Source organism: Coffea arabica, chromosome 4e (genome assembly GCF_036785885.1).
Source record: "Coffea arabica cultivar ET-39 chromosome 4e, Coffea Arabica ET-39 HiFi, whole genome shotgun sequence".
Taxonomy (NCBI): domain Eukaryota; kingdom Viridiplantae; phylum Streptophyta; class Magnoliopsida; order Gentianales; family Rubiaceae; genus Coffea; species Coffea arabica.
The window spans coordinates 15682152-15707360 of NC_092317.1; the positions used below are offsets into that span (position 1 = coordinate 15682152).

At 32.5% G+C, this 25209-nt stretch overlaps 1 protein-coding gene across 8 annotated transcripts; it reads left to right on the forward strand.

Moving 5' to 3' along the window:
• The first annotated feature begins 11419 nt into the window (after positions 1-11419).
• LOC140006075 (uncharacterized) lies at positions 11420-24793 on the forward strand. Of its 8 annotated transcripts, none has more exons than XR_011813669.1 (8): positions 11420-11911; positions 12039-12064; positions 12245-12369; positions 12468-12511; positions 15788-15837; positions 23047-23202; positions 24148-24417; positions 24521-24793. XR_011813669.1 is itself a non-coding variant. In XM_072047723.1 (8 exons), exons 2-7 carry the CDS (start codon positions 11874-11876, stop codon positions 24313-24315), a joined length of 624 nt encoding a protein of 207 aa, XP_071903824.1. In that variant the 5' UTR covers positions 11420-11741; positions 11830-11873; the 3' UTR covers positions 24316-24417; positions 24521-24793. The 8 variants fall into 8 exon arrangements, 5 of the variants coding, with proteins under 5 accessions (XP_071903824.1, XP_071903820.1, XP_071903822.1 ...); XM_072047723.1 differs by lacking the exon at positions 15788-15837 and having other exon boundaries at positions 11420-11741; positions 11830-11911; positions 12196-12369; positions 12450-12511; XR_011813668.1 differs by having other exon boundaries at positions 11420-12064; positions 12450-12511.
• Positions 24794-25209: the final 416 nt, after the last annotated feature.

Sequence of the window (25209 nt, forward strand, 5' to 3'; positions counted from 1 at the left end):
CACATTTCCAATATCACTTTTACTCACTCAAACTTCAAGAAATAAACGGACAGCATTTCCCCTTAATTTCTTCACTTTCCATCCTACAATCAAACACCAAATCTCATCCCAATTCAACCACAATTTCACATACAAATTATAGGCGATAAAACATTTTTCGGCATAACAACCACAACTGAAACTACACTTATCGGATTGAAACGAATCTTATGGCATTTCGAAACCAAAACATATACCTACATTTCTTATGAAGGCCTCCAAAGCTAAAACATGCATTTTCAGGGTCAAAAATGGAAATCTCCACGAAAACAGAAAACTGTCCGCGAAACAGGGCTTATGGGCAGTCAAGGGTATTTCAGTCATTTCAAATGCTACAGTACTCCGATTGAGTTGAAATTTTACAGGTAAATAGCTAACTCAATTACCTACAACTTTTATGTTTTGAAAAAGGGCTAATTCGGTCTCTCTCAAGGACGAACATGCAGTACAAAATCAGGGCAGATTACTAACCCTAAACTGGAATTTGTGCACATAAGCTGAAATTTCTTTAGGTAACCAAAACTAGCATACCAAAGCTTCATTTCATCCAATATAAAGCTATCATTCCATGGCCAACCATTATTCATCTCATGAGGGCAGAAAAATCACCATAAAAACTGAAATTTCCATAATACTATTTCAAACTATGAAATATGCTCATAAAACTACCAAAACTACAATTTTAAACCATTAATTGGCAACTATTAGAAACAAAGAGGGATTTTGCAAGCAAAGTACCTTGGATCCTCAAGAAAGATGGTGGCTTAGAGTTCTTCATCCCAAATTAGCTCCACAAATACCTTGGAAACTACCCTAACTAGCACTTTTATGGTGTAGTTTGCGATTTAATCGGTTGGAACTTAAGATTTGGACAAGAATTTGAAGTAGAAGATGATGGTTTCTCTCCCTTTCTCTCCCTCAAAGTTTCGGCCAAGCAAGCTCAAAAAATGAAGAGAAATGTTGGTCAAAATTGATTTTAAGAAAGGTAAGAAAGGTTGGTCAAAGTCCAAGTTCCAATAGTTTTGTGACAAATGGTCCTTTAGGGTTTCAATCCTATCCTTTTGTCTACCAATGGTAATTTATCTAACTAACTTCTAATTGTCTCCTAGCACCTTGTACAGTAATATTCCTTTATACAAAACTTCAATTAATCGGCAAAACTTTATCGCACTTAGCGCACTAGCGGGCCCCACATCCATAATGCGTTTCAAATTTAACGTACACTAACTTATATTAGGAAAATGATTTAAAACTGTACTTGCTTATAAAAATGCATAGAAACTTTAATATTTTAAAAGCAAGTATAAAAATGTAGGCAAAATAAAATAATACCTAGAAAATGTGAAAATTTTCGGGTTCTCACACATTCTATTTAAAATAAATATCTGGATAATTTTTTCAATACTGACAAAATATTAGAGTATATTATAGGATAATATCCTCCACAACATATCATCTTTATTAAACTCTTCTTACACTAAAATACTATCACCCATACATTTCATACACTCTTATTTTAAATTATTTATCATTTGCATTCTACTTCATTTAAACAATTGGATAACTTCTGTAATACTAACAAAATATTAGACAATCAAATCCATATCCAATACTGAAATACAAATTAGGATATCTGTAATTATTAACAAATAAGTAATTCACTAAGGGATAGTGCAATTTACTAATTGTACTTGAACTACTATTATAAAAAAATGTCAAGATTTTTGAAGGAGCTCAATTCTTCAGGATCTTCTTTCTTTATCTTTCTCGCTCATAGTTTGATAAATTTATTTTTAGTGAGTCCTGATATTTTAGAAACTATATCATGAATTTCCTTAAGGTTTAGCACTAATTGCAAATGAAAGGTAGTAGTAAAAATCATTAAAAAAAATTGAAGAAAAGTAAGTGACAGTAAAAATAATTCAAAAAAAGAGTCAAAGAAAAAGTAGAATTCTAAAACGGAATTTTTAGTGTCTAAATTTGAGAAAACCATTATCATACGGATAGAGGCAAAACCGTGTACTAAATGGGATCGAATTGTGGCACAACATTGTTTTGTAAGGTAGGAAATACTACAATACATACATCTTCTGCAAAAAAAAAAAAAAAAAGAAGTACTACAATACATATATCTGTTATGACTACCTATCTATTGTCTAAAGATATTGTAAAATTAAATTGTTGATAAATATATATTTTTTAAAACATGAATAACTAAACAATCATTCAACAACCAAATTCCCTATATGTAAAATAATGTAAATCCTAATTAATTTCATAATTATTGATTTCAAAATATTAAAACAAAACAAGGTGATAATTTTTTGTGGCAAAACCCTACACATGAGACTGGAATGTGAGCTTACATTTTTGTGATAAATAAACAGAATAGGGAGGACTAAAATTTAACCTCCAATAGATGAGAAAATGACTTAAAATAGAGCATCATCCTCTTATATTGAAGACTCCAATAGTAGGAAAGTTAGTATTATTTAACTTAAAAATATTTCTAAGTCTTATAAGATAACATATTTATTTTGAACATTCAATGATATAACACTATAAGCTTCATGATTAATATGTTGAATCGAAACTTGTTAACACCCAATCAAGCCTAGAACACGATCAACAATATTGCAAAGAGGTCATTTAACAATTTCCAACCTAGTCATCGTTTGAACATGAGCATAAAAATCAAACTCCATTTAAACATTAGAAAACCTAATAGAAAGGCAACCTCCAGTAGTTGGATGTCAGAAAATCTATGAGCAAGGTGTAAAGATAAAGCAAATAAAAGGTCTCATCTTTTAACTAATTAGAGTCACAAAATTTCTTTTTAAACCCACTCTTTAGTTTAATCTGTTGCTTTCTTTCATATTTTTTAGTTTAATCTTTTAGAGTTTTATTTTTTATCTTGTGTGTATGTTGAATTTCTTTTTTTTTCCCTCTTTTCATTTGAACTTTTCTTTCTACTATTTTCAATATGTTGCTAAATTTAAAGTTTCTTTCTTGATTTGCAATTTTTTTTGTTTGTTTGATTTTCTCTCTCTTTTTTTGTGGCATGAAAAAATCGTCTATCAAATATGAAACTTCACTTTTTTTTAAATTTTTCATGCGACCAAGAAATTTTTTAGGGGATTTAAAAGTTTTTCTTTGATTTTCAAGAAGAGATTACTTTTAAATTTAATGTGAACAAAAATATTTTTAAATTATTTGTTTAGGTGATGATGATGCAATTAGAGGAGTACTTGGGATCTAGTAATGTTTCTATGTGCAGGGGATCGTCACTAACCATAGAAGAATGGAGATTGTGATTCTTCAGCACTTTTAAAATTTGAAAATAAATAAAAATATAGTGAATTGATGAACCATCCGGTTGAACCGAAAAAACTAAGAATCGGTGGCTCAGCCGGGTCAGTCACTGCTCCAACTTTAAAAACACTGATTACTTTATATTCAATCCTTAGAGAATGCCAAAATAAGGTGATATTTAAATGAGACAAAAAAAGTGTTATAAAAGTTCTATGAATATATCACTAACTATTTGAATAAATAAAGCTTCAATTTTGCGACTAAACTAAAACTCAGCATTGAAGTGTCTAGATTCTAATCCATCATAATGGAAGAAGTTTGAAAAACATAGCTAATACCATGGTAACTTGAAAATAATTATTTTGATTAATATCGTAACTCGATAGTTTTAGTGAATCATTTGTTACTAGTACTACTAAATATTACACTTCTAATTGAAAAAATAACTATAAAAATAATATTTGAATAAAGCCAACATACTATAGAAAGAGAGAATCCATAAAATGTATAAATGTAAATAACATTTAGTTTAAATTAAGTTAGCCATCAATATGCAACTATAAAAGAAACGTGTTTAGTGGTTAACTTTTAATCAATGGATTTTGATACATACATTCTACATGATGTATTATTTTATAAATAAATGATTCATTACTTGATGTGTTACATTTCAAAGGTATGAAAAAACATAACAATTGTAGAAAGATTACTAATACTTGAAAAAATGTCAAATTAACAAAAAAAAATTGTCAAAAATGGCTTTGGAAATCAACTAATATCAAATAAATCCAATTGTTATATTCTATAGTTCTAAGAAACAATAATTAAAATAAGGGTTCTCAAATTAGCTCCTCCTCGATATTTATCCAAAAAAGATTTTTTATGTAAGAATAAATATTTCTCATTGATACCCTGAAGGATTCTAGACTTCTAGTCAAGTTAATCTAAAGAATAAGGTTTGGCAGCTAAATTTAACAATCAGCAAAAAAAGGTAAAAGAATAAAAAGGAAACCTATTTCAGCCAAGTGCTAGTTGCATGCGGTCTAAAAATAAATATTAACTAGGAGTAATTCTTTTTTGGAGAATATAGTGGCAAGTAAGTACTTTTACAATTAAGATATAATTACATAGTACAGTATTCCTCTATCTATAAATCGTGTCAGAGAATTTAATTACTTATTGTGTAAATTTAAATATATCTAACTTACTAGATATCCATTGACTAGTCAATTTGTTGCAAAAAAGAAAAATATCTTTTTATGATGTGGCTATTACAACTTAGAGTAGTATGGGAGTTGAATTGCAGCTGAATCATATAAATGATTTATTTTCTTATGCATGAATTTAAATACAAATAAACTGTTGAATATCTATTAGGTGGTCAATCTGTTGCAAAAAATCTTTTACGATTTAATTACTTACACCCTAGTATAAGTGTCGGAGTTAAATTATAGTTGAAACGTATAAATGATTCATTTTTATGTTCTATGTCTATTCCTTACGAAGGAGATATCAGGAAAAAAAAAATGGGGAAAGGTGGGAGAAGGGCTCTTATGTATATAAAAAGGATTCTCTGTTGTAAATAAATGATGGCAATTTGTGTCGGAAAAGTCGATAACCTATTATATGAATTTAAATGTATTTAAACTGTTGTATATCCATTGGCCAGTAAATCTATTGCAAAAAAATCTTTTATGATATAACTATTATACCCTACTGTAAGTACAAAAGTTGAATTACAGATGAAGTGTATAAATGATTCATTTGTTTATGCTTGAATTTAAGTATATTTAAACTATTGGATGTTCATTGGTTGGTCAATATATTGCAAAAGATTTTTTATGATATGGCTACTTATACCCCAATGTAAGTGTGAGAGTTGAATTGCAGCTAATGCGTACAAATGATTCATTTTCTTATACTCTATATATGTTTCTTGGAAAATGAGACATCAAAAAAAAAAATGGGAAGGGGGGAGGGGTTGTTAATGTGTTCTTGGTTTCATTTTATTGTACTCTACATCTGTTTCTTGGAAAGGGAGATGTCCTAGAGAAGAGGGGCAAGGGGACATCAGGAAAAAAAAAGGTGGGGGTGTTCCCGATTTCATATTTTTTTAATGATCTATTTATGTTTCTTAGGAAATGAGACATCATGCGTCATGTGGGTTGGATTTGCTATTGGTTATTTGATGGTGGCCGCTTTCCCTTTTCTTTTGATCATGCTACAAATATTAGTCTAGCTTTATATATATTTATTTTTTTTAACTTAAACAGGAGATACTACCAAGTGCAAGATAGATTTTATTGGCATTTTAACAAAAACACCTCAGTGTAAGTATTTTCAACCCCAATTCATTCCCTTTCTCTTGATTAAAGGAAGTTCAAGAAGTAACTTTAAACATGCTTCAACTCACAACTCATAATGAATATCCAAAACATAATCATGAACACTAGATTGCATTTGAAAAATGAAAAATATGCCTAAAGTCAATACATGATCTAAATTTGAGGTGAGAACGGGTCCAACACGTCAAAGTTTGCATTTTTGCATAACAAGAGAAAAGCCAAATTCTTTTTAAAGATTTACTCAATTGACAGACAAAACATTAAACCTTGAAGCAATAAAGGAGAAAAGAAATAGAAAAGTTAATAAATGTGGCCTCCCTTACAATTTGAAATACATTTTCCTTAACCGCACATATCTAATATGGGTCTTTTCTCACAGTACGTAATTTAACCCCCATCATATCATAAATTGAAACCATACCCCAATCCTATAACATTATTCATAGTCAAAATTTATTTTTAACATTTTTTCGTGCTCAAGAAACACGACTCAAATAATATAGTAAACAATTACTAACGCCGATTAATCACCTCTAAAATGAGTTTCAAAATTTCCCTTCTATTCAGATATGGTTTCAAAATTTCCATCCCTTTGATCAAACAATAAGATAGTACTAATCATCAAACCCATCTCAAAGGAGAAAGAACCATGGCTTGCAAGGTTAAAATCTCAATATTATGTCATGGTTTGGTAAAAAATTTTAACAAGGGTTGAAATGCGATAACTAGAGGTTAAATGTAGGGAGAGATGATTTGACTAGGCAAAAGGAGTTTACATTAGATATATGTTAACGTAGGCAATGCCAATAGTCCTTGAAACTAGCGGAGGAAAATTTCCTTGTCATAAAACCTAATTGATAAGCCATGTGCTTGATGGTGACAGAATAACAAATTAACGTAGGCAAAAAAATTATGTGTCTCAAGCATCTTTCGGTTTAAATTGTCCCTACTATATTCTCATACTTACTTTGTTCATAGGGTTCAATCAGGAAGAAAAGTATGTTCCCTTTGTTTATAATTATTATATGGAATGATTCTAGCATGGCATGTATGTTATTCTCCAATTTGATACTTATTAGAACTTTGTTAGGGTGACAACTTAAAAGAAATGAATAAAAAAAAACTTAAAAAAATATGAGGGGAGAGAAACTTTAATAAGCAGGTAGCTTCACAATCATCTTCTCCTCTTAAATGATGGGAAGCTTTTGTAACATTTTTTTATCAACTCTATAGCTAATTAACGGGGAAAGATGTGTGTTTTATGGCTCCACTACTAAATCATAAACCTTCTTGGAAGCTCAAAACTAACCATTTTAAATGATAGTATATTCAAAGAGGTTTTGTCTCTTTCTTTTGAACAAAAGACCCTAGCAGCCATTAAACTATTGTTTGCATCACCTTTTGACCATTAAACAATTTTTTGTCTTAAATTAGTTACTCAATTAGCTAATCAGCACATTTCTAGTCATTAAGTTGATTGTTGCTTTTAATCTATGAAATAAGCAGAACTCGCGCAATATAAGTGTCAAATGTGAGGGTAGATTTGTCCACCACTTTCTCGACCTGAATCCATTTATTTTTTTCCTCCAAATGTGAAAGCTTTTGTCAAACGAAAAATTGGGTCTCAATTTGGAGCTCTTATTGTCGCAGACAAAGAGCGAAGAAGATGAAGGAGAAATAAGCGATAAAAATTCTTTTGGATAAGCTTATTTATGATCAATATTCCAAATAACTTGCATTTATCAACAAGTTTTACAATTGAACCAATACTTTAGTTGAGGGAGGTCAAGTTTAGTCAATTAAGAAAGTTTTGAAGACGGACTCCTATTTCAATTGTAGTCAAGCATTTCTCTTAAGGCATAATATTCAGCTTGAATGAAAACTTGAACCTTTTGTTGATTTTTTTGGTGGATATTTGTTAGTATTTTTTTTCTCATCTTTTATGTTAAATTTCAAGACAATGATTTTAAAGTCATACCACATCCATCAAGTAGTCACATATGGATTATTGAAATTTTAGAAGGAAGTAGGAGAAAAAAAGCAAATAAAAAAGAGAAAGGGAAAGGGAAACAAGGAGAGAAAAAAAAGTAAGTCTCGATTTTTTGTCCGAAAAAAAACTTTGACATTGGGATGATCCTTAAGGAAAGAAATAAGCGGGTACAGGTCAAGAAAGTGGTGGACAAATTTACCCTTACGTTCTGACACATGTATTGTGCAAGTTTACTTATTTCATAGATTAAAAGCAAAAATTGACTTAATGGCCATGGGTGTACTAATTAGTTAGTTGAATAACTGATTTGAGATAAAAAAAAATTATTTAATGGTCAAAAAAGCATGTATGCAATAATTTAATCGCTATTAATATTTTTTTTCTATGTAAGATTGTTAATTTGTCAATGTGTCGTATTCGTATGAAATGATTCCAAAACCAAATACACATGTGTCTCATATTCAAGTGAAATTTATTTATTAAAGAGTTGTATCATACTTAAATATGTTTGACTTATATAACTTTTTATATAAAAATTGTAGGTGAAAGAGAAGAAAAAATTAAATGGGCAAAACCATGCAAGAGAAGAAAAATACAATTGAGAATATATTCAAAATAAAAAAATGATAAATTTGTAGAAAAGAACGTTAACAGTTACCTAGAAAAGAGTATCAGTAGGAGGAAGAGCAAATGAGTAATAACTAATTTATCAATTTGAGGAAGGAATAATGAAGACAAGAAATAGAAAGGTTTAAAAAAATCATATAAATTATAAATGTGAATCTATAGAAGTTAAACTCTAATATGTAAGATAATTTTCTATGTTATTTTGTTTGATATAAAGTTAATATATACCTATAATATAGTGCTATGTCGCCCAATAATCCAACTTTTTTATATGGTCAACTCTATTGATCCCTAAACAAGATTTTATTACTTTTTTATTTGGGTTTCAAAATATTGTTAAAAGGTAAGCATTGTACTCGTGCTTACTAAAATTATACACACAGAAGGGCATTTATCGTGCTAAATATATTTTGATCACCATGATTTAGTTTAAGTCATCTAACGGATAAATTTTATACCCTTACATGAAGCCTATTGTAAGCAAATGTTGCTTCTCAACTTGCAATTAGAGCTATTTGAAGAATGTTATTATTCTATTTCTAGGTCTATTAGAGCTTCTCAACGCACTATTATATTAGTTATTACTTTAATTTTTAGGCAGTGTCATCTGTCTAAAATAATGCATAATGCGTTGATAAATTGGGACTGGTATAGCCTGACTAGGTTACAACTTAATCATTGGAGTAAAATAACGATAAATGTATAGGAAGTAATAAAGAGATATATCTAATAAAACATAATATAGGCTACCAAACACTTTTCACATATTGCACTGCATGCTGTTTTTTTTTAAAAAGTAACGATTATTAGTTTAGATTTTACATGGAATCAAATCAAGAGTACAAAAGTGATTTCCAAGCTTGATTTCTCGTTGAATTGTAGGCTAAGAATTGAAAAAAAAAAAAGAAAAGAAGTTGATTAGCAACATATTAATATTTATATGGCACAAGCACCTATCAGTTAAATAAAAAAAAGCATCAACTAGTCTATCGTCCATACTAACAAATAAAGGAACTTGCAAGCTTCCTTCATTAAAACCATCAGTAATGTATCAGTGTTTATGTGGCATAAATGAAAATTTTTTGAAATATTTTAAAATTGGATGTGATACCATATTTTGTGTGACAGCTTTACAATCAGATTAGAAATCAATTGTTTCCAAATAGTATTTCCCCAATAGGTTTTACCTAGGTATTATAGCCAAACAAAAAAAAAATTGAAGAACTGAGTAGCTAAATCTTTAATATCGACAAAAGAATCGAACCACAATCCATCCTCCTATCTAATACGAGGAATAAAATTTTTATTTCTTTATTGCTCAACAAACCACAACTCAAGCTCGATGGCTAGCAAACATGTATGAGCAACCCTCACTTTTCCCAACCAAGTTTTGCCTTTTTTATCCCCATGTCGATTGTATAGGTTTTCTTGTCTGACCTTTTGTGTGATAGATACACATGAAACTGGAGCAATAAACAATGATTCGAACAGTGAATCTATCTTAGTTTTCCCTGAAATTTAGTCGTATTTGGGGCCTCTCTTCTAACATAAGCGAAATTAGTTCTCAATAGTTAAGTTGTGATTGCATTTTGTATGTTAACTTTCCATATTTAAACTTTTTCTTTGTCAAAATTGATTTTGTCATACATATGAGTATTTTTCATACGGAAAGGAAGTAATTGTTTATATATTTTGAAATACATTTACAAGCAAAGTGTTAAATCTTTTTCAACTTAACCTTATAGATGAATGTAGTGCACTAATTAGTCGTTGATTATTAATAGCTTTATTTCTTACAACATTTCTTTTTCAAAATATATAATTATGGCAAAATGTCTCAATGGCTCTCAAACCATTATAAAATTTAACTTTTGATCTTCTAACTATTAATTGATAAGTTTTAGCTCTCCAATTAATTAAAATATATAATTATATTCCTTCCATCAACTGTCAACATGAGCCATTATGTTTTATAAAAATAGCATGACATGAGCAGCAGTAGCCCTCAAACTATTATAAAGTTTAACTTTTGACCCTCCAACTAATTAAAACATATAATTCTAACCCTTCCATCAATTTGAATCCTTATGTCAAATAGAAACATCCCCACGTGCGTGGTAAGGGCATAACCGAGGGGTGTTTTTGTTGTCACAGGACATGTACCAGTGTAAAATTATTATATTCCATTGGACTCATAAACTAATTTACCAAGTCTCCAATTGCTAAACTTGTCCAAAATTAGTTGAAAACCTAAAAATCAAAACCCTGAATAGAGAAATTCTAGCAAGGATAGGCAACTTGAATTAATTGAGTTGTTTTCAATTGGAATTTAACTCATTTTTCAATGTTGTTCCATATTTATTATGTTCATGTACTTCTCTTAATGACATAAATCTCGCATACAATTCATTTTCTGGGATATTCCAATAAGTCTTGGTTCATCTCAAAGTTTGAACTTTCTAAACCTCTCAAATAATCAATTCTCTGGTGAGATTTCTCCAAACTTTACATTACTATATCTAAACCTTCTTAATTTGTCAAACACTTGGTTAGGCATATCCCAAATTCTTTATCAATAGATGTTTCTATTCGATATAACAACTCAAGTTGATGAAAAAGGGTAGAATTATAAGTTTTAATTAGTTGGAAGGTTAGAACTTATCAGTTAATAATTTGTGGGTCAAAAGTTGAACTTTGTAATAGTTTGAGGGCCACTAGCATCTCATGAATCCTTTATCTTTATTAAACATAATGACTCAAGTGGACAAAAGGGTTAGGATTATATGTTTTAATTAGTTGGAGGGTTAAAACTTATCAGTTAATAGTTCAAGAGCCAAAAGTTGAATTTCGTAATAGTTGGAGGGTCACTGAGGCATTTTGCCCATATAATTATAAGCATCAATTAAACTTCAATTAATGCAATTTATTATACAAAGTAAGTAGTAATAATTATTGGTTATGTTTTTTTTACTAATCTACCTTGTATATAAGAAAAGAGCCAGATTTAGTGCTTTCATTTCCTCTTGCCACATGGCTACTTAATTATCTGACAAGTGGCAAGGTAAACCGAAGCCTTCTATTTCTTTTCCTTCTTTTGCCACTTTTGCCATTGCACCGTTTTTCCCTCAAATTGCATTGAAGCCTTTTCCTGCTCTCTCTACCACGCGCCTATTCTGAGCAAAATTCAGCACACCTATTCTGAGCAAGTCCAATCCCAACCGGCTATGCTACCAAACCCAGCAGGTCAACACCCCTCTTCAAGCCTTCTATTCCTTTTCCTTCTTTTGCCATTGCACTGTCTCTTTCCCAAATTGCTGTTGAACCCTTTTCCTCCCTTTTCTCTACCACACGGCTATTCTGAGCACAAATTCGGCACATCTATCCTGAGTAAGCCCAATTCCAGCCGCCTGTGCTACCAAACCCAACAGGTCAACAACCCTCTTCAGACATGTAAAAAGTTTGGATTTTCCATGATTTGGGCGATGGGTTTTGTGACTTCCTTCTTTAAGCCAGCAGGTCAGTTGCTACTCCTGCAGGCGCTTGATTTGCTGATCATTCACATGGTCTTTGTACTTCAGAGCAGAAGAATTGGGCGCAGGTTAACTACTTTGCTTACACTAGCCGTTTTTCCCTCTTTCTCAAATATCCAATTAACCCGTTTCTGTATCAATTTCGCCTCATGTTGCTGAATTGTTGGAGCCTCACATGATAATTGTACTTCAAAGGAGTGAAATGGGGAACTTTTTGTTAGGTATGCCATTCTATTCTGATCAGCTTTGGCATTCAATTTTCTGCCCAAATTATGCTTTCTATTCAACCTTCATCATCCGTATGATTACGATTAGAAATGTCTGCTTGGATGTGATTTTTCCCTTATTCCAGTTATGATGAGAAATAGGGTTCCTATTCACTTAGCCTGTACCTTTTCCAGTGGCTTACGAAATCAAAAAAAATGGGATGGACGTATTTATCAGTGCATCGTACTGCCTTCTCTGCCTTGTGAACTGCAAGAAAAAGCCTTCGAGCCTTTACGCCTTGTTCTTTGGAGTCTCTCTGGTGAGAAAAAAACTCCCCTTTTTTTTTGCCAAATTTTCCTCTTATGAATAGTTCGCAGATTAATAAATTCTAATATACAGATATGTTTCAATTCATAGGTTCCTTTTGCTGCGGTTCCTTCGAGGAATCTTTTAACTTGAAGGTCAGTTTGTTGTCTTCCTTCAATCTATCAACAGCTTTTCTTTATTGAAGTGCCTATATTTTCATAAGTGAAATTTCACCTTTCCCTTTTCTTTTTAGTAGTTTTTCTTCAGTTTCTGCTTCATTTATTTTAAGTTTATTGGTGCTATTTGTTTTGTGTCATCCTTTATGAAACAAACGATTGCTTATTTGAGCAGGTGATTTTGTTAATTTGAAATATTTGATTAAAAATCTTTCTTATAGACATGGGCTTACAAAAATATTGCTGGGTAATAGTTTTAACGATGAATATTGGGTTGTAAAGGATGCATTATAGGGTGTGTGGAATAGTTGATTGTATGCTATCTTTATCATATTCTGGCCTTAAACTGTAACGTAGTTAATTCAATCTGGCCAGCTTTAAAGATTGAAGTTCCAATTAATTCAATCTGGCCAGCTTTAAAGGTTGACGGACCAAGTTCACTATTTCCCTTGTGAAGCGCATATGCATGCTATAAATCAACACAAAGGACATCAGGTTGAACCCCTTGCTTGGGTAACCCTGTGTACAGGAGAAATTGATGGGTGAAGTAAATCTCATATTGTTGCTTAACAATAGTTATTTCAGCATAATATTGTGTCCAAAGTTATTTAATGTAGTCTAGAAATCATAACTTTTCTATCCTAAGCACTATTGTACTTGTCATTACCATAGCCTTCTGTAACAAGTTCAATATTAACAATATTTGAAATTTAATAACATTCAAAAGAAGTACATACGGATGGACAAACTTGAAAAAGTAACTGAGCTTCAAGAGTCAATTACTCTGCTTATATTTTTGTAGGAACTAAAGAATAGAAAAGACACATTTTAATTATTTTCAATACACTAGATGAAACCTTGCAAGCTTTCAAATTTTTCCTGATGAATTCCGATTCTATAAATACAATGAGAAAATTCTGAATTTATCGCAAATGTTCATTATCATGGTAATCATTCAATTTTATTCTTTTTTGTAGTATATAATTATATTTTAATTAGTTTTGCCCAAAAATTGGAAATCAATAAAACTTGCTTGGTGCTTTGCGGATAGTTGATATGATCTACTGTGGTCTTTTTCTAAAACTATTTTTAAATTTTTATGCCTCTTAACTATTTTTAAATTTTTTGCATAAAACTGTTTTTGTGCAAACACAATAAAAAAGTATTGCTACTCAATTATCAAGTTGAAAATATGCGTATCCACGTTCCATGTAAACTGTCAAACATAAAATGGCCTTGTGTCTTTCTTGCTTATGTTGTTTGGTACAATGTTGTCGCCTTCTTATTAGACTCTTGAATTTTTAGCTTTTCTGGATATCATTTTTGAATCTTGACTTCATTTTCACTACTAATATTCGATAGGGTTAACTGCTCCATCATACACTAACATTTTCTGATGATTTTATTAGGTTTTTCAACTTTAAAATTCTCCATTTGCCTCCTATATATTTCAACACAAATAAATGCAGTATTTCAGACTTTCTATGGAAAATCAATAGCTTCTCTTCCTGGAATCATTTTCACAGTTTGACCCAAAGCTTCAACGCAAACATTAATCTGCCATTAAAATTTTAGCTAAGATTTCAACTTGACTCTAATGTATGATCTTAAAGTAGTTAAAGTAAGCAAAAGCTCTTGAAAATGTCAAGTCATATTAGACAACAGGCATTCATTATGTCTATGACAGCTTGATTATCTCAAGCTTAGATTTTTTTTTGGTAGGTATCTCATGCCTAGAATAGACTAAATAACAAATTATTGCTCAGAATTAAAAGCTGTTCACCCATTTGCTGATGTTATTCTAAGTAACTGAGCTGTCCTATTGGTTTGCATATAATGAGTGTTCTATCAAATAGTCAAATTTCTATATACACACTAGAAAAAAGATTGTAGTGATGGACATCAATAACAGATTTTATGCACCATAGTCATTTCCAACCTCCTGGTACTGATGCTTTGGTCTTTAATCACAATGAAGCTATACAGACTCTAAGTTAGTTTTTCTTACAATATACATGTCTGCTATATGTGACCTGTTGTTGTTCTAAATGAGGAATGGGAGTGCTTATGTATTTTTAAGATAACATTAAATTGGCCAGCCTTTTTTAGTGATCTAAATGCCTATTGGTTAAGCAGCTTAAGACTTTGTACTTCTTGTTTCTAATTGCTTACTTAGTGTGTTCCTTATTTGCTGTTTCGTTTAGGCTAGACTTGTATGGAGCAATGAAAAGCTCAATGGTTATTTTTTAAGGATATTGTATGTAGACCATTCTTCGTCTGTTATTCATTGTAGTCTTTTTACTCAAAGCTCATTCACTCATTTAAATGCCTATCAGTTGAACATCTTAGGTTATTGTGCCTGTTTTATCCCAAGTATATACACTCTATTTTTTTGGCTTGAAATTGCAGAAGTATGTGTAAATATATATGTTAATCTTATCTAGATGTATCATTGGGTCCCCTAATAGCATTAATTTGGCTACCATTCGAGTTGAATCGGGAAGAAAACAAATTGCAGTAGGATGTAGTTCTTGCATTGAGGAGTTGGCTGCTTTTAATCATTCATGTATTTGACAAAGGTGAAAGTGCCGCTTATGGGAGTCGATCTTGTCTTTGTGGACTAAATGGATTTCTTAAGGTCATAAAGCTACAATACTCATTTCTGATTTTGATCTCCTTTGGTGTAATGAACATACTTTAATGTCCTTTTCAAACTTGCTTCTGTGCCTTGGAGAGTAGAGTGCATTTTCTTATCTTTATAACTGGACTTCATTAATTGATACCTTCTCTAACTTTGAAGCTGCTCTGTATTTGTTTTCTGTTCTTATTTTCCATATTTCTTTAGTAACTTATCTTTTTTCCCCTCTCTAGAATTACCACTTAATATGGGGCATGGACAATTATCATTTTATCGGCAATTTAAATAAATGACAGTAATGGATGTTAATCCCAATTCCCAGACATCATGAACTTATAACCCATACTTGGAACATCTTAATGTATCTAAACTGATTGTACAAGTAATTTTGGAATGGAAACTTCAATTTCTTTGTGAATCATGGAAGGGTAATATGTAAACTTGAAAACTTTTGTTACCGTTAACTGATTACAACTGTATAGCTCAACAGCTCATATAGCAAACTAATGCAAGCATTATCATTTACTATTTTTCTTTGCCCCCTTTTGTCTATGCTCTTTCCCTGATATTTCTTTTTCCCTGTGTTTTGTTGCTTGGTAATCTACACCTCATCCTAGGCGCAAAGCTTTTTGCATTTCCCTATCTGATTTATCGTTGCTGTTACCAGGTATGCCTAATGCTTCAGCCTGACTTTTACACAAAAAATCCCGTTGTTAGCTGTATTGTCTCCTTAGTTCATGTTTTTTTATGCTTTTGCTATTAGACTTTGGTGGCTCTATATGCTCAATTCCTTTAACCTCTACTCAGTCGTATGTCCAGTTGGTTTTACATTTATTCTGTAGTTGCTTTCTGTTTATTTGATTGTCTAATATTGTTTGCGTAAGAGTATATAAACAACCGTATAATATAGAGCAATTATATGATTGACTAAATTGTGATCGAGATATCTGATAGTCAGTCATTACATTAGAGAAGTTCCATTAGCTATTTTATCATGTCTGCCTTGATGGACTAGCATCCTTCTTTTCTTATATATTGTGTCACAAACGAGGCTTTTGAGAATGCTATTAGTATTCCTCCGTTTGAGGTGACTCAAAAATATGGATAAAGTTAGTTATAGAAAACAAGCTATTCAAAGATGGAGGCAAAAACGGTTAGATAAGCTGTCGCGACTTTGTGGCTCGGGACCCTCAAATGTAATTAATGTTCCTCACTTGCTTCCTATAGGGCCAAATAACAGCCAACTATCTATGAGTAGATCACTTCCATTTCTACAAAATCAATTTCTTGCTATAAGAAATAATGGAAGCCAAAAAAATATGGGATATAGAAGCAAAAAATCCCAAAGAGATGGCTTGCTTCACTCCATATCTCTGGAATCACATCAGCCATTTTTTCTTAGACGCCCGAACGTCCATTCTATCCTACCAACCAATTCAAATGACACAGAAGCATCCATGAATATGTCATTTCTATTTGCACCACTTGAGCCTTCCAGTATAGCCTATAACAAAGAGGATCATCTTACTTTAGAACCTGATATATCTCAGATGCATTGTATGCATGAAACTGAGCAAATAGAAGCTGAAAATGCTAGCTGCTCTAGGTTTGTGACTCGCCCTATTGAATCTGGTATGCCTCATCCTGTGAACCCAGCTACTTTGCTGTTTGCAAGTTCAAATATGGTGCATTCAATTGTCAATGCGCCACCTGAACTCTTGGCAACAAAAAATCCTGTTGCAGCAAATAATAGAAGGCAAAGATCTGTGATACTAAAACATAAAAGGTGCCAAGAAAAAAAGACATCTAAAAGTTCGCCTGCCAAACCTCAACTTCCTCTTCCTTCAATTGTTGCCATCCCTGCAGTGGATACTGTGCAATCAGAATCAATTCAATATGAATCCACATGTGCTTGCCTTAATCCCCTCCACTAATATGCTATTAAAGTCAAACCAGCTCATACAGTTTCGTACCAGTATTTTTTTCATATCATTATTTTCACTAATTTCGCCATATTTTCCAAGTTAACCATTTTAAGCTTTTGTAAAAGTATATGCCTTCTATTCACTGTCAACCAAAATAGGTCTGTAACATTAAAAATATTATGTGATTTTATTTTAAACTCGTTTTGTCTTTTAAAGCCTTTTTTATAAATTCCAGCTTCCTATGCCTTCAATCTTAGAATTAAATCAATTACTCTAACTTATCATTCTATAAACTATAAAATTAATTTTATACATTTGTCGTGACCTTTTCACATTTAGAACAATTCACTTGGCTACTGGAATGATCATCCTTTTACAAACAGTGTTTTCCAGCCCTTTAGTGTACCATGAAAAAACTTTAACCTTAGATAAACCTTTCCCATAAATATAGACTTTTAACCTACTACACCCCTTAGCGCTTTTGTTTAACTTATACCATATTCTATCTAGTTTTGGTAGCAAACACTGAAGGAATAGATAGAGCCATACTCCAATCAAACCAAGTAAAGCCTAAGAGAAAGCGTGCAGGTTTTGTAAACTTTTTAATGTCTTACTAGCTTCAGTTTTTTAATTTCTACTTCCCTGCATTACACAAAATGAATAACTAGATATCTTTTCCTTGTCGATTATAGCAAGAACGCCAAAAATAGGTCGAGAGGTCTTGAATCACATTCCTACTGCTGCTGATTTGCTTCCTCGCCAACGCAACTGTCCCCATCGTAGTGCAAAAAAATTTGCTCATGAAACAGCAAATTTTTGTTGTTCTAATGGGGATGTTATTTTAGCTAGCAATTCAATCCCAACTGTTCTAAAAGAACTTCTTATGTCATCATCTGAGGAAGCTCAACTGTTTAGGACCTGTATTAGAACAATTAATAACACATTTGCTTTCACTTCCTTTGGAGTAAAATGTGATAAAAATTTGGCTAAGAGAAATAAAGGCATTTATACTTTTAAAGTGCAAGGTCAGGTCTATCATTTCATCAATGATTTAGAGACCTCAAAAAATTTGCAATTCTATTTTCATGATAGTGAAAATGAATTAGCAAATCGATTAGATGCCTACCCAAGATTAACTGAGAGTATTCTCCAAAAAACCATGAATCTCATGCAGCAAAATCCCTATGCTAGATTCTTTCGCGGCTTGAGAGAGGTTCATAACCTTGATACTTATCGCATTGTTTTACGAACACATCCTGGTTTAGACCAAAGAGTATTCAATAAGCCTACAGTGTCCCAAGTTGCTGCTTTATGGGTAGAAGGAAAAGAAAATGGAGAAACAAGCCGTCGAGATATTCGAGTGTACACCCATGGTGGCCATTCACACAATATCCAATATTACTATGGCTGTTATGACCCTCTTCAGTACCCTCTTTTGCTTCCTTTTGGTGAATCTGGTTGGCATCAAGGGATTAAAAAACACGGGAAAAAGGTGCACAAAAAAAAGACTAGGAAAAGGGATGCTCAAATTTCTATTTCTCTAATGAATGCTTCTACTGCTGAAGAGTTAATACCAATGGAACAAGACTGGAAGTAGAATAAATCTATTCCACCTGTATTCTATTAATTTTAACATGCCAGCCTCATTAACCTTTTTTCTAAATTCCTTCAACCAGTAATGGCAGGAATAGACGGCGATCCTGATTTCGTTTCCATCCGTGAATACTATGCCTATAAATTGCAAATGAGAAATGATGATGAATCTTTCTTATTGCACTTTGGTAGGCTATTTCAGCAATATGTTGTTGATATGTATGTTAAACTTGAATCACAAAGATTAGATTATTTGAGAACCCAGCAAGAAGAATTTAGAAAAGAGTTCTTACAAGGTATAGTAGACTCAATAGGTACTGGTGAAGTCCGGGCAGCAAATGTCGGTCAAAGAGTATTTTTACCAGCTAGCTTTATTGGAGGACCAAGAAATATGAGAAGAAAATACATAGATGCAATGACTTTGGTCCAAAAATTTGGCAAGCCGGATATATTCTTGACCATGACTTGCAATCCCAATTGGCCGGAAATAAAAGAACATTTACTGCCGACAGAAGAAGCCCAAAATCGACCAGATTTGGTTGTAAGGGTCTTTCGTGCTAAACTAGAAGAATTAAAGAATGAACTTTTGAAGAAAAATATTTTCAGAGAAGTAGCAACCTATACATATGTGATAGAATTTCAAAAAAGAGGCCTGCCAGATATTCATTTTCTTTTAATCTTAAAGCCTCAGCACAAAATGTTCATCCCTGATGAATATGATAAAATTGTCAGTGCAGAAATTCCAGATAAAACAAAATATCCGCACCTGTACAGAATGGTTAAAAAACACATGATGCATGGCCCTTGTGGTGTGTTGAACCCATCAAATGTTTGCATGACTAAGCATGGCTGTTGCAAAAATTCTTATCCAAAAGAGTTTTCTGAGCAAACAATTCAGACACTAGATTCCTATCCAAAATATTGAAGAAGAAACAATGGTGTTAAAATTAAAGTCAGAAAACAAAAGCTTGATAATAGATGGATCGTTCCTCATAATGCATATTTACTTGCTAAGTTCAATTGCCACATTAATGTTGAGATCTGTTCAACAATTCAGGCTGTCAAATATATTTACAAGTATATCTGCAAAGGGCATGATCGAATCAGTTTCCATATCAATTCTGATAATCCAACCAATCAGATTGATGAAATTCAGCAATATCAGGCAGCTCGGTGGGTTTCGCCGCCTGAGGCTGTTTGGAGACTATTTCGATTTTCCATAGACGAGATTAAACCAGCTATCATTCACCTACAATTGCATCTTCCAAATTTTCAGCCAATTCACTTCAAGAAGCATGAAAATTTAAATAACATAGTGAAAAACCCAAGAAATAGGAAGACAACGTTGACTGAATTTTTCTATATGAATAGAATGGATTCAGTTGCACAAGAACTAAATTGCACATATGCTCAATTTCCAGACCATTTTGTGTGGTTAGCTGATGAAAAACGCTGGAAAATTAGAGATAAGGGAGATTCTATAGACCGAATAAATATAGCTCATCCATCTGAGGGAGAAAGATATTACCTTAGACTTCTTTTGTCTAAAGTCCGTGCTCCAAAGTCTTTTGAAGACTTAATGACTCACAATGGAGTGCAAGTTACCACCTTTCATGAGGCAGCTCTCTTGCGTGGCCTCCTTGAGTAGAGGTGGCAAATCAACCCACTTAAATAAATTTACCCATACCCGCCCATGAATAGATGGGTATGGGTATCTTAAATTTTTGTATATGGGTATAAATGGGTTACCCAATAATATCCATTTAATAAATGGGTATTATTGGGTAACTCATCAAACCCAATTAATCCATTTAAAATTCTCTTCCCCTAAATCTCTTCTTTTCCCCTACCCATTTTTTTTTTCAAAATTTTCATTTTGTCATGATATTAACTACTTTTGTTTCATTATTATTATTATTTGTTGGTTTTATTTTATTATTTTGTTTTCTCTTAGTTTGTTAACTTGCTCATTTTTCGGTATTACCAATTTATGATAAATTTGAGCATCTTTTCTTATCTTTCTAAAATGAAATTTTAAATTTATATATGAAAAAAATGTTAGGGGTTAAAAATTTTTGGATTAAATTTTTATATTAACTTTTATAGTACTTAGTTCAAATTTTTATATTCTTATTATTCAATTATTAAATAATATGTAATTTTGTGAAATAGAGTATAAATGAAAAAAATTTGGTAATTAGGCTTATTGAATATTATAAGTAAATATTTAAAACTAATGATGGGTACAAAGAGTGGTATAAATTGATAACTTAGTTTGCAAAAATGAATTTAAATGAATTTACAAAAAATTAAAATAAATGGGTTATAAATGGGTAATTGGGTTACCCAATTCATTTTTGACTTACCCATTTATACCCATCTAATTAAATGGGTATAAATGGGTTGACTCACTTATACCCATTACCCATTTTACCCAACCCAAACCCGTCCAAGTCACCCATTGTGACACCTCTATCCTTGAGGATGATAATAGCCAGGAAATTTGTCTACAAGAAGCGTCTCTTTTTCATATGCCTTATGAAATGAGACGACTTTTTGCTACGCTATTAGTTTATTCCTATCCTAATGACCCCAAACAGCTATGGACAAAATTTGAGACTGTCATGTCCGAAGATTTCATGAGAAATACTGATTTGTCTCCTAGAGAAATCAAACGAAAAGTTTTAGAGCAAATAAATGGGTTTCTACAGTCAATGGAAAAAAAATATAGCTTCATTTGGCTTACTTCCTAATAATTTCTCATTCTCAGATGTAAAGAACCAAACAAGAGATGTATTGGCTGAAAAAAACATAAAAGTTCTTGAAGAGGACTTAAATGCGATTTCTTTGCTTAATCAGAACCAAAGGCATGCATTTGAAGTTATATCTAAAAGAGTTTATGAAAATAAGAGTCGTGCATTTTTTGTTGATGGCCCTGGTGGAACTAGAAAATCTTTTCTTTATAGAGCGTTGTTAGCTGATATTAGATCAAAGGGCTATATAGCATTAGCGACAGTCACATCAGGTATCGCTGTATCAATACTACCTGGAGGTAGAACCGCTCACTCTCGGTTTAAAATACCAATTGATACCTCAGAGGGTAGAGTATGCAAAATTAGTAAGCAAAGCAGTTTGGCAAGTATGATTAAGGAATGCAAATTAATTATTTGGGATGAGGCTCCAATGTGCAAGAGATCTGTGATTGAAGCTTTAAATGATTTTCTTAGAGATCTTATGAATTCAGATAAGATCTTTGGTGGGAAAGTAATTGTTCTTGGGGGTGATTTCAGGCAAACCTTACCAGTGGTTCGTAAGGGAAGCCAATCTGAAACCATTGCTGCTTCTTTGATTAATTCCCCTATCTGGCCAGCTCTTGAAAAATTAGAACTCACACAAAACATGAGGGCTCGATTTGATCCCTCATTCACTGATTACTTATTAAGGGTTGGTGATGGCGCTGACCAAGCTGAAGATGACAGTCTCATACACCTGCCTTCTTCTATTTTGGTTAGCAACGGTTCACAGAATGCATCACTTCAGGATCTGATAGATGTGGTTTATCCCCACATTCATTATAGATCAGAAAATCCTGCCTTGCCATTAAATCGAGCAATCCTCACTACAAAGAATCATTTTGTGGATGAAGTGAATGATATCTTAATTGATAAATTTCCAGGTACAGCAGTAGAATATCTGAGTTTCGATCGAGCTTTGAATCCAAACAACCAAGTTCAATATGAAGATTTTTTAAACTCCTTATCTCTTAGTGGCCTTCCACCCTATAAACTAATCTTGAAACCTGATGTTCCTGTGATATTGCTTGGAAACCTCGACCCTACTGAGGGTCTTTGCAATGGAACAAGATTAATTTGTAAAAGTTTGAGCAAACATGTCATTCATGCTCAAATAGCTGTAGGAGATTTTGCTGGAAAAGATGTCTTCATCCATAGAATTCCCTTACAACCTCCGACTGATGAACAATATCCTATTCCGTATACAAGGACTCAGTTTCCAATTCGCTTGTGCTTTGCCATGACAATAAACAAGGCTCAAGGACAAACGCTTGATTATGTTGGTATCTATTTGAAGGAACCAGTGTTTTCCCATGGGCAGCTCTATGTTGCATTATCGCGAGCAAGAACTGCTTCTCAAGTCAAAGTGCTCATTAAACCTCCCTTTTTTGACAAGCCTAGAATAGACCAGACAAAAAATATTGTATTTAGAGAAGTTCTTGAAACTTCTCGCATAGCTGCCAAGTAAATATGTTGTTTTAGGATTTAATTTTAATTTTCCTGAATGTTCCAGAATTTCTCTCTTTTAACTTACAAACTGATTATGTGTCTTTCTTATTATTATAGATAACAATGGCAAGGAGATGTGTATCAGTGCATGAAGTCCATGACAAGATGAGAAGGTGGACAGTGCTTGTGCAAGTTGTGGAGAAATCACACGTGTTAACCAGTAACGGATCGCCGCCTATTAGATTTCAGCGTCTCATGTTAACAGATTCTGAGGTAATATAAGCTCAAACTAATCTTAGAAATTTAACATTTTCTAAATCATCAACATGTCCAGATTATTAATTATCCTCTGTGCAATTTAATTTCAGGCCTATTACTTTTTAATATTGGTTTCTTTTTATGTTTCTTGGGTAATATTGTTCCGTTGGAACTTAAAATACCAATGCTCGACTATAGTGAAATTCTGATTTAACTTACATGATTCTACCCTATAATATTCCAAGGTTTGTTATTAACCAATGATATATGCCTAATCAGTATAACTTTCTCTATGGGAGATCATATATAGTGATTTGAAAATGTTACAGCTTGGATGCATTTGAGTGCCTCAACGTGCATTCAATGACTAAAACAAAATACAAAAGACTTACGGAAATGATTTATAGCAAAAGAGCAAAACACAGCAAATGTAAGCAATAATAGTTTACCTATTCCCAATTTTACTCCTCTGGACTTACGAAGTACAAAGAACTTCTTGAAATTTTCAAGAAGGAAAAGAATCTCAAAAAATTCCTGCTACTAACGTGACCAATAGCTGCTAAAGTATCTATATAGAAAGCGTTTTAGATTTTTCCTACTTCAATTCTTTCAAAGAGTCACGCGATTTCTCCTGTTACATATCCCTGTATCTGAAATACTTTTTTGCCCTTTATAGAAAATTGAGGCAAAGGATGGCAGTCTGTTGATACCATTAATTGATAACAGTCTCTTGTCAAATTCTGTTCTGGTTTTTCTACCATTTTCCTTCATAAATGTCTCTGGTTATTCTTAGTGATTTACTTCTTGCAACTCAAACATTGCTGTTATATGTTTTCTTCCCCCTCTTCCTTCTTAAAAAAAAAAACCTCTGCATACTTGCTGTTGTATGTTTCTTACCTTGAGTGTTCTACTTCAGCCTTTTGGTTAATATTGCTCATCTTGGTTCTTTCTGTGAACAAGGGACTCTGGTTTCAGCTGTCATTTATGGAAATGACATTCGCTATTTTGCTAATCTGCTTCAACAATTCAAGCGATACTATATCACTGGTGGGACTGTCAAAAAATAGGATGCAAAGTATAAAGTTAGTGACTATCAGTTCTCATGGGTGCTTCATAACAAGGCATTAGTTGAAGAATATGTCGAACCAAATCCACCAATGCTACCATGCACTTTTGAATTCACCAAATTTGAAAACCTTTTTAGGTTCGCAGACACGGAGAATGTTCAGAGTAAGTTATATCTATGCTTTACTAATTGAAATATAAATTCATTTTCATATTTTCTTTAGCTATTGAAACACAGCTAACCTCTTCTCTTTTGGTTTGTACTAAGATTTACAAGCTGTTGTTGTCACTGCATTTGCGACAAAGGAACAGAATAACGGCTGTACAACAAGAGACTTCATTGTTGTGAATGAAGAGTTAGTTATATAGACCTTACTTTTAATATTCCACATTAATGAGGATGCAAAAGCCTAAAATGAAGGGGAAAGGATTGGAGGATCATGCCAAATGCTAGAAAACTAAGAAAAAATGTATGAAATGTAGTGAAACATGCAAGTATGTACTAACGAGAAGGGGCCTTATTAGGTCTAGCGTTGGACTAGCCCATATCTACGCTCTCTCACAAGCATTGGACTTGCAAGAGCTCGAGGGGACAACCATGACTAGCATTGGACTAGCCACGGTTACGTGCATTTGCATCCATCATACACATATGTAAGTAATGTGCATAATTAAAGCAAGTAGACATGTAAGCACGTAATTCACATAACACATAAGCATAGTATCTAGATGCAAGGCCTAAGAAAGCAAGAACACATAGCAAGTAATCATGCAAATCACACTAATGAACCTATTACATTGGCTAACTAAAACAAATGGGGAAGGGGAAAAGTGAATAAAAATGCTCTCCAAGCCCTATCTATTACAAGCCAAGAGGTGTACACATACCCCATAAAAGAATAACTTAATAAAAGCAAAAGTAAATGAAATAAATGAAAGGAATTAAGGAAAGGCAAG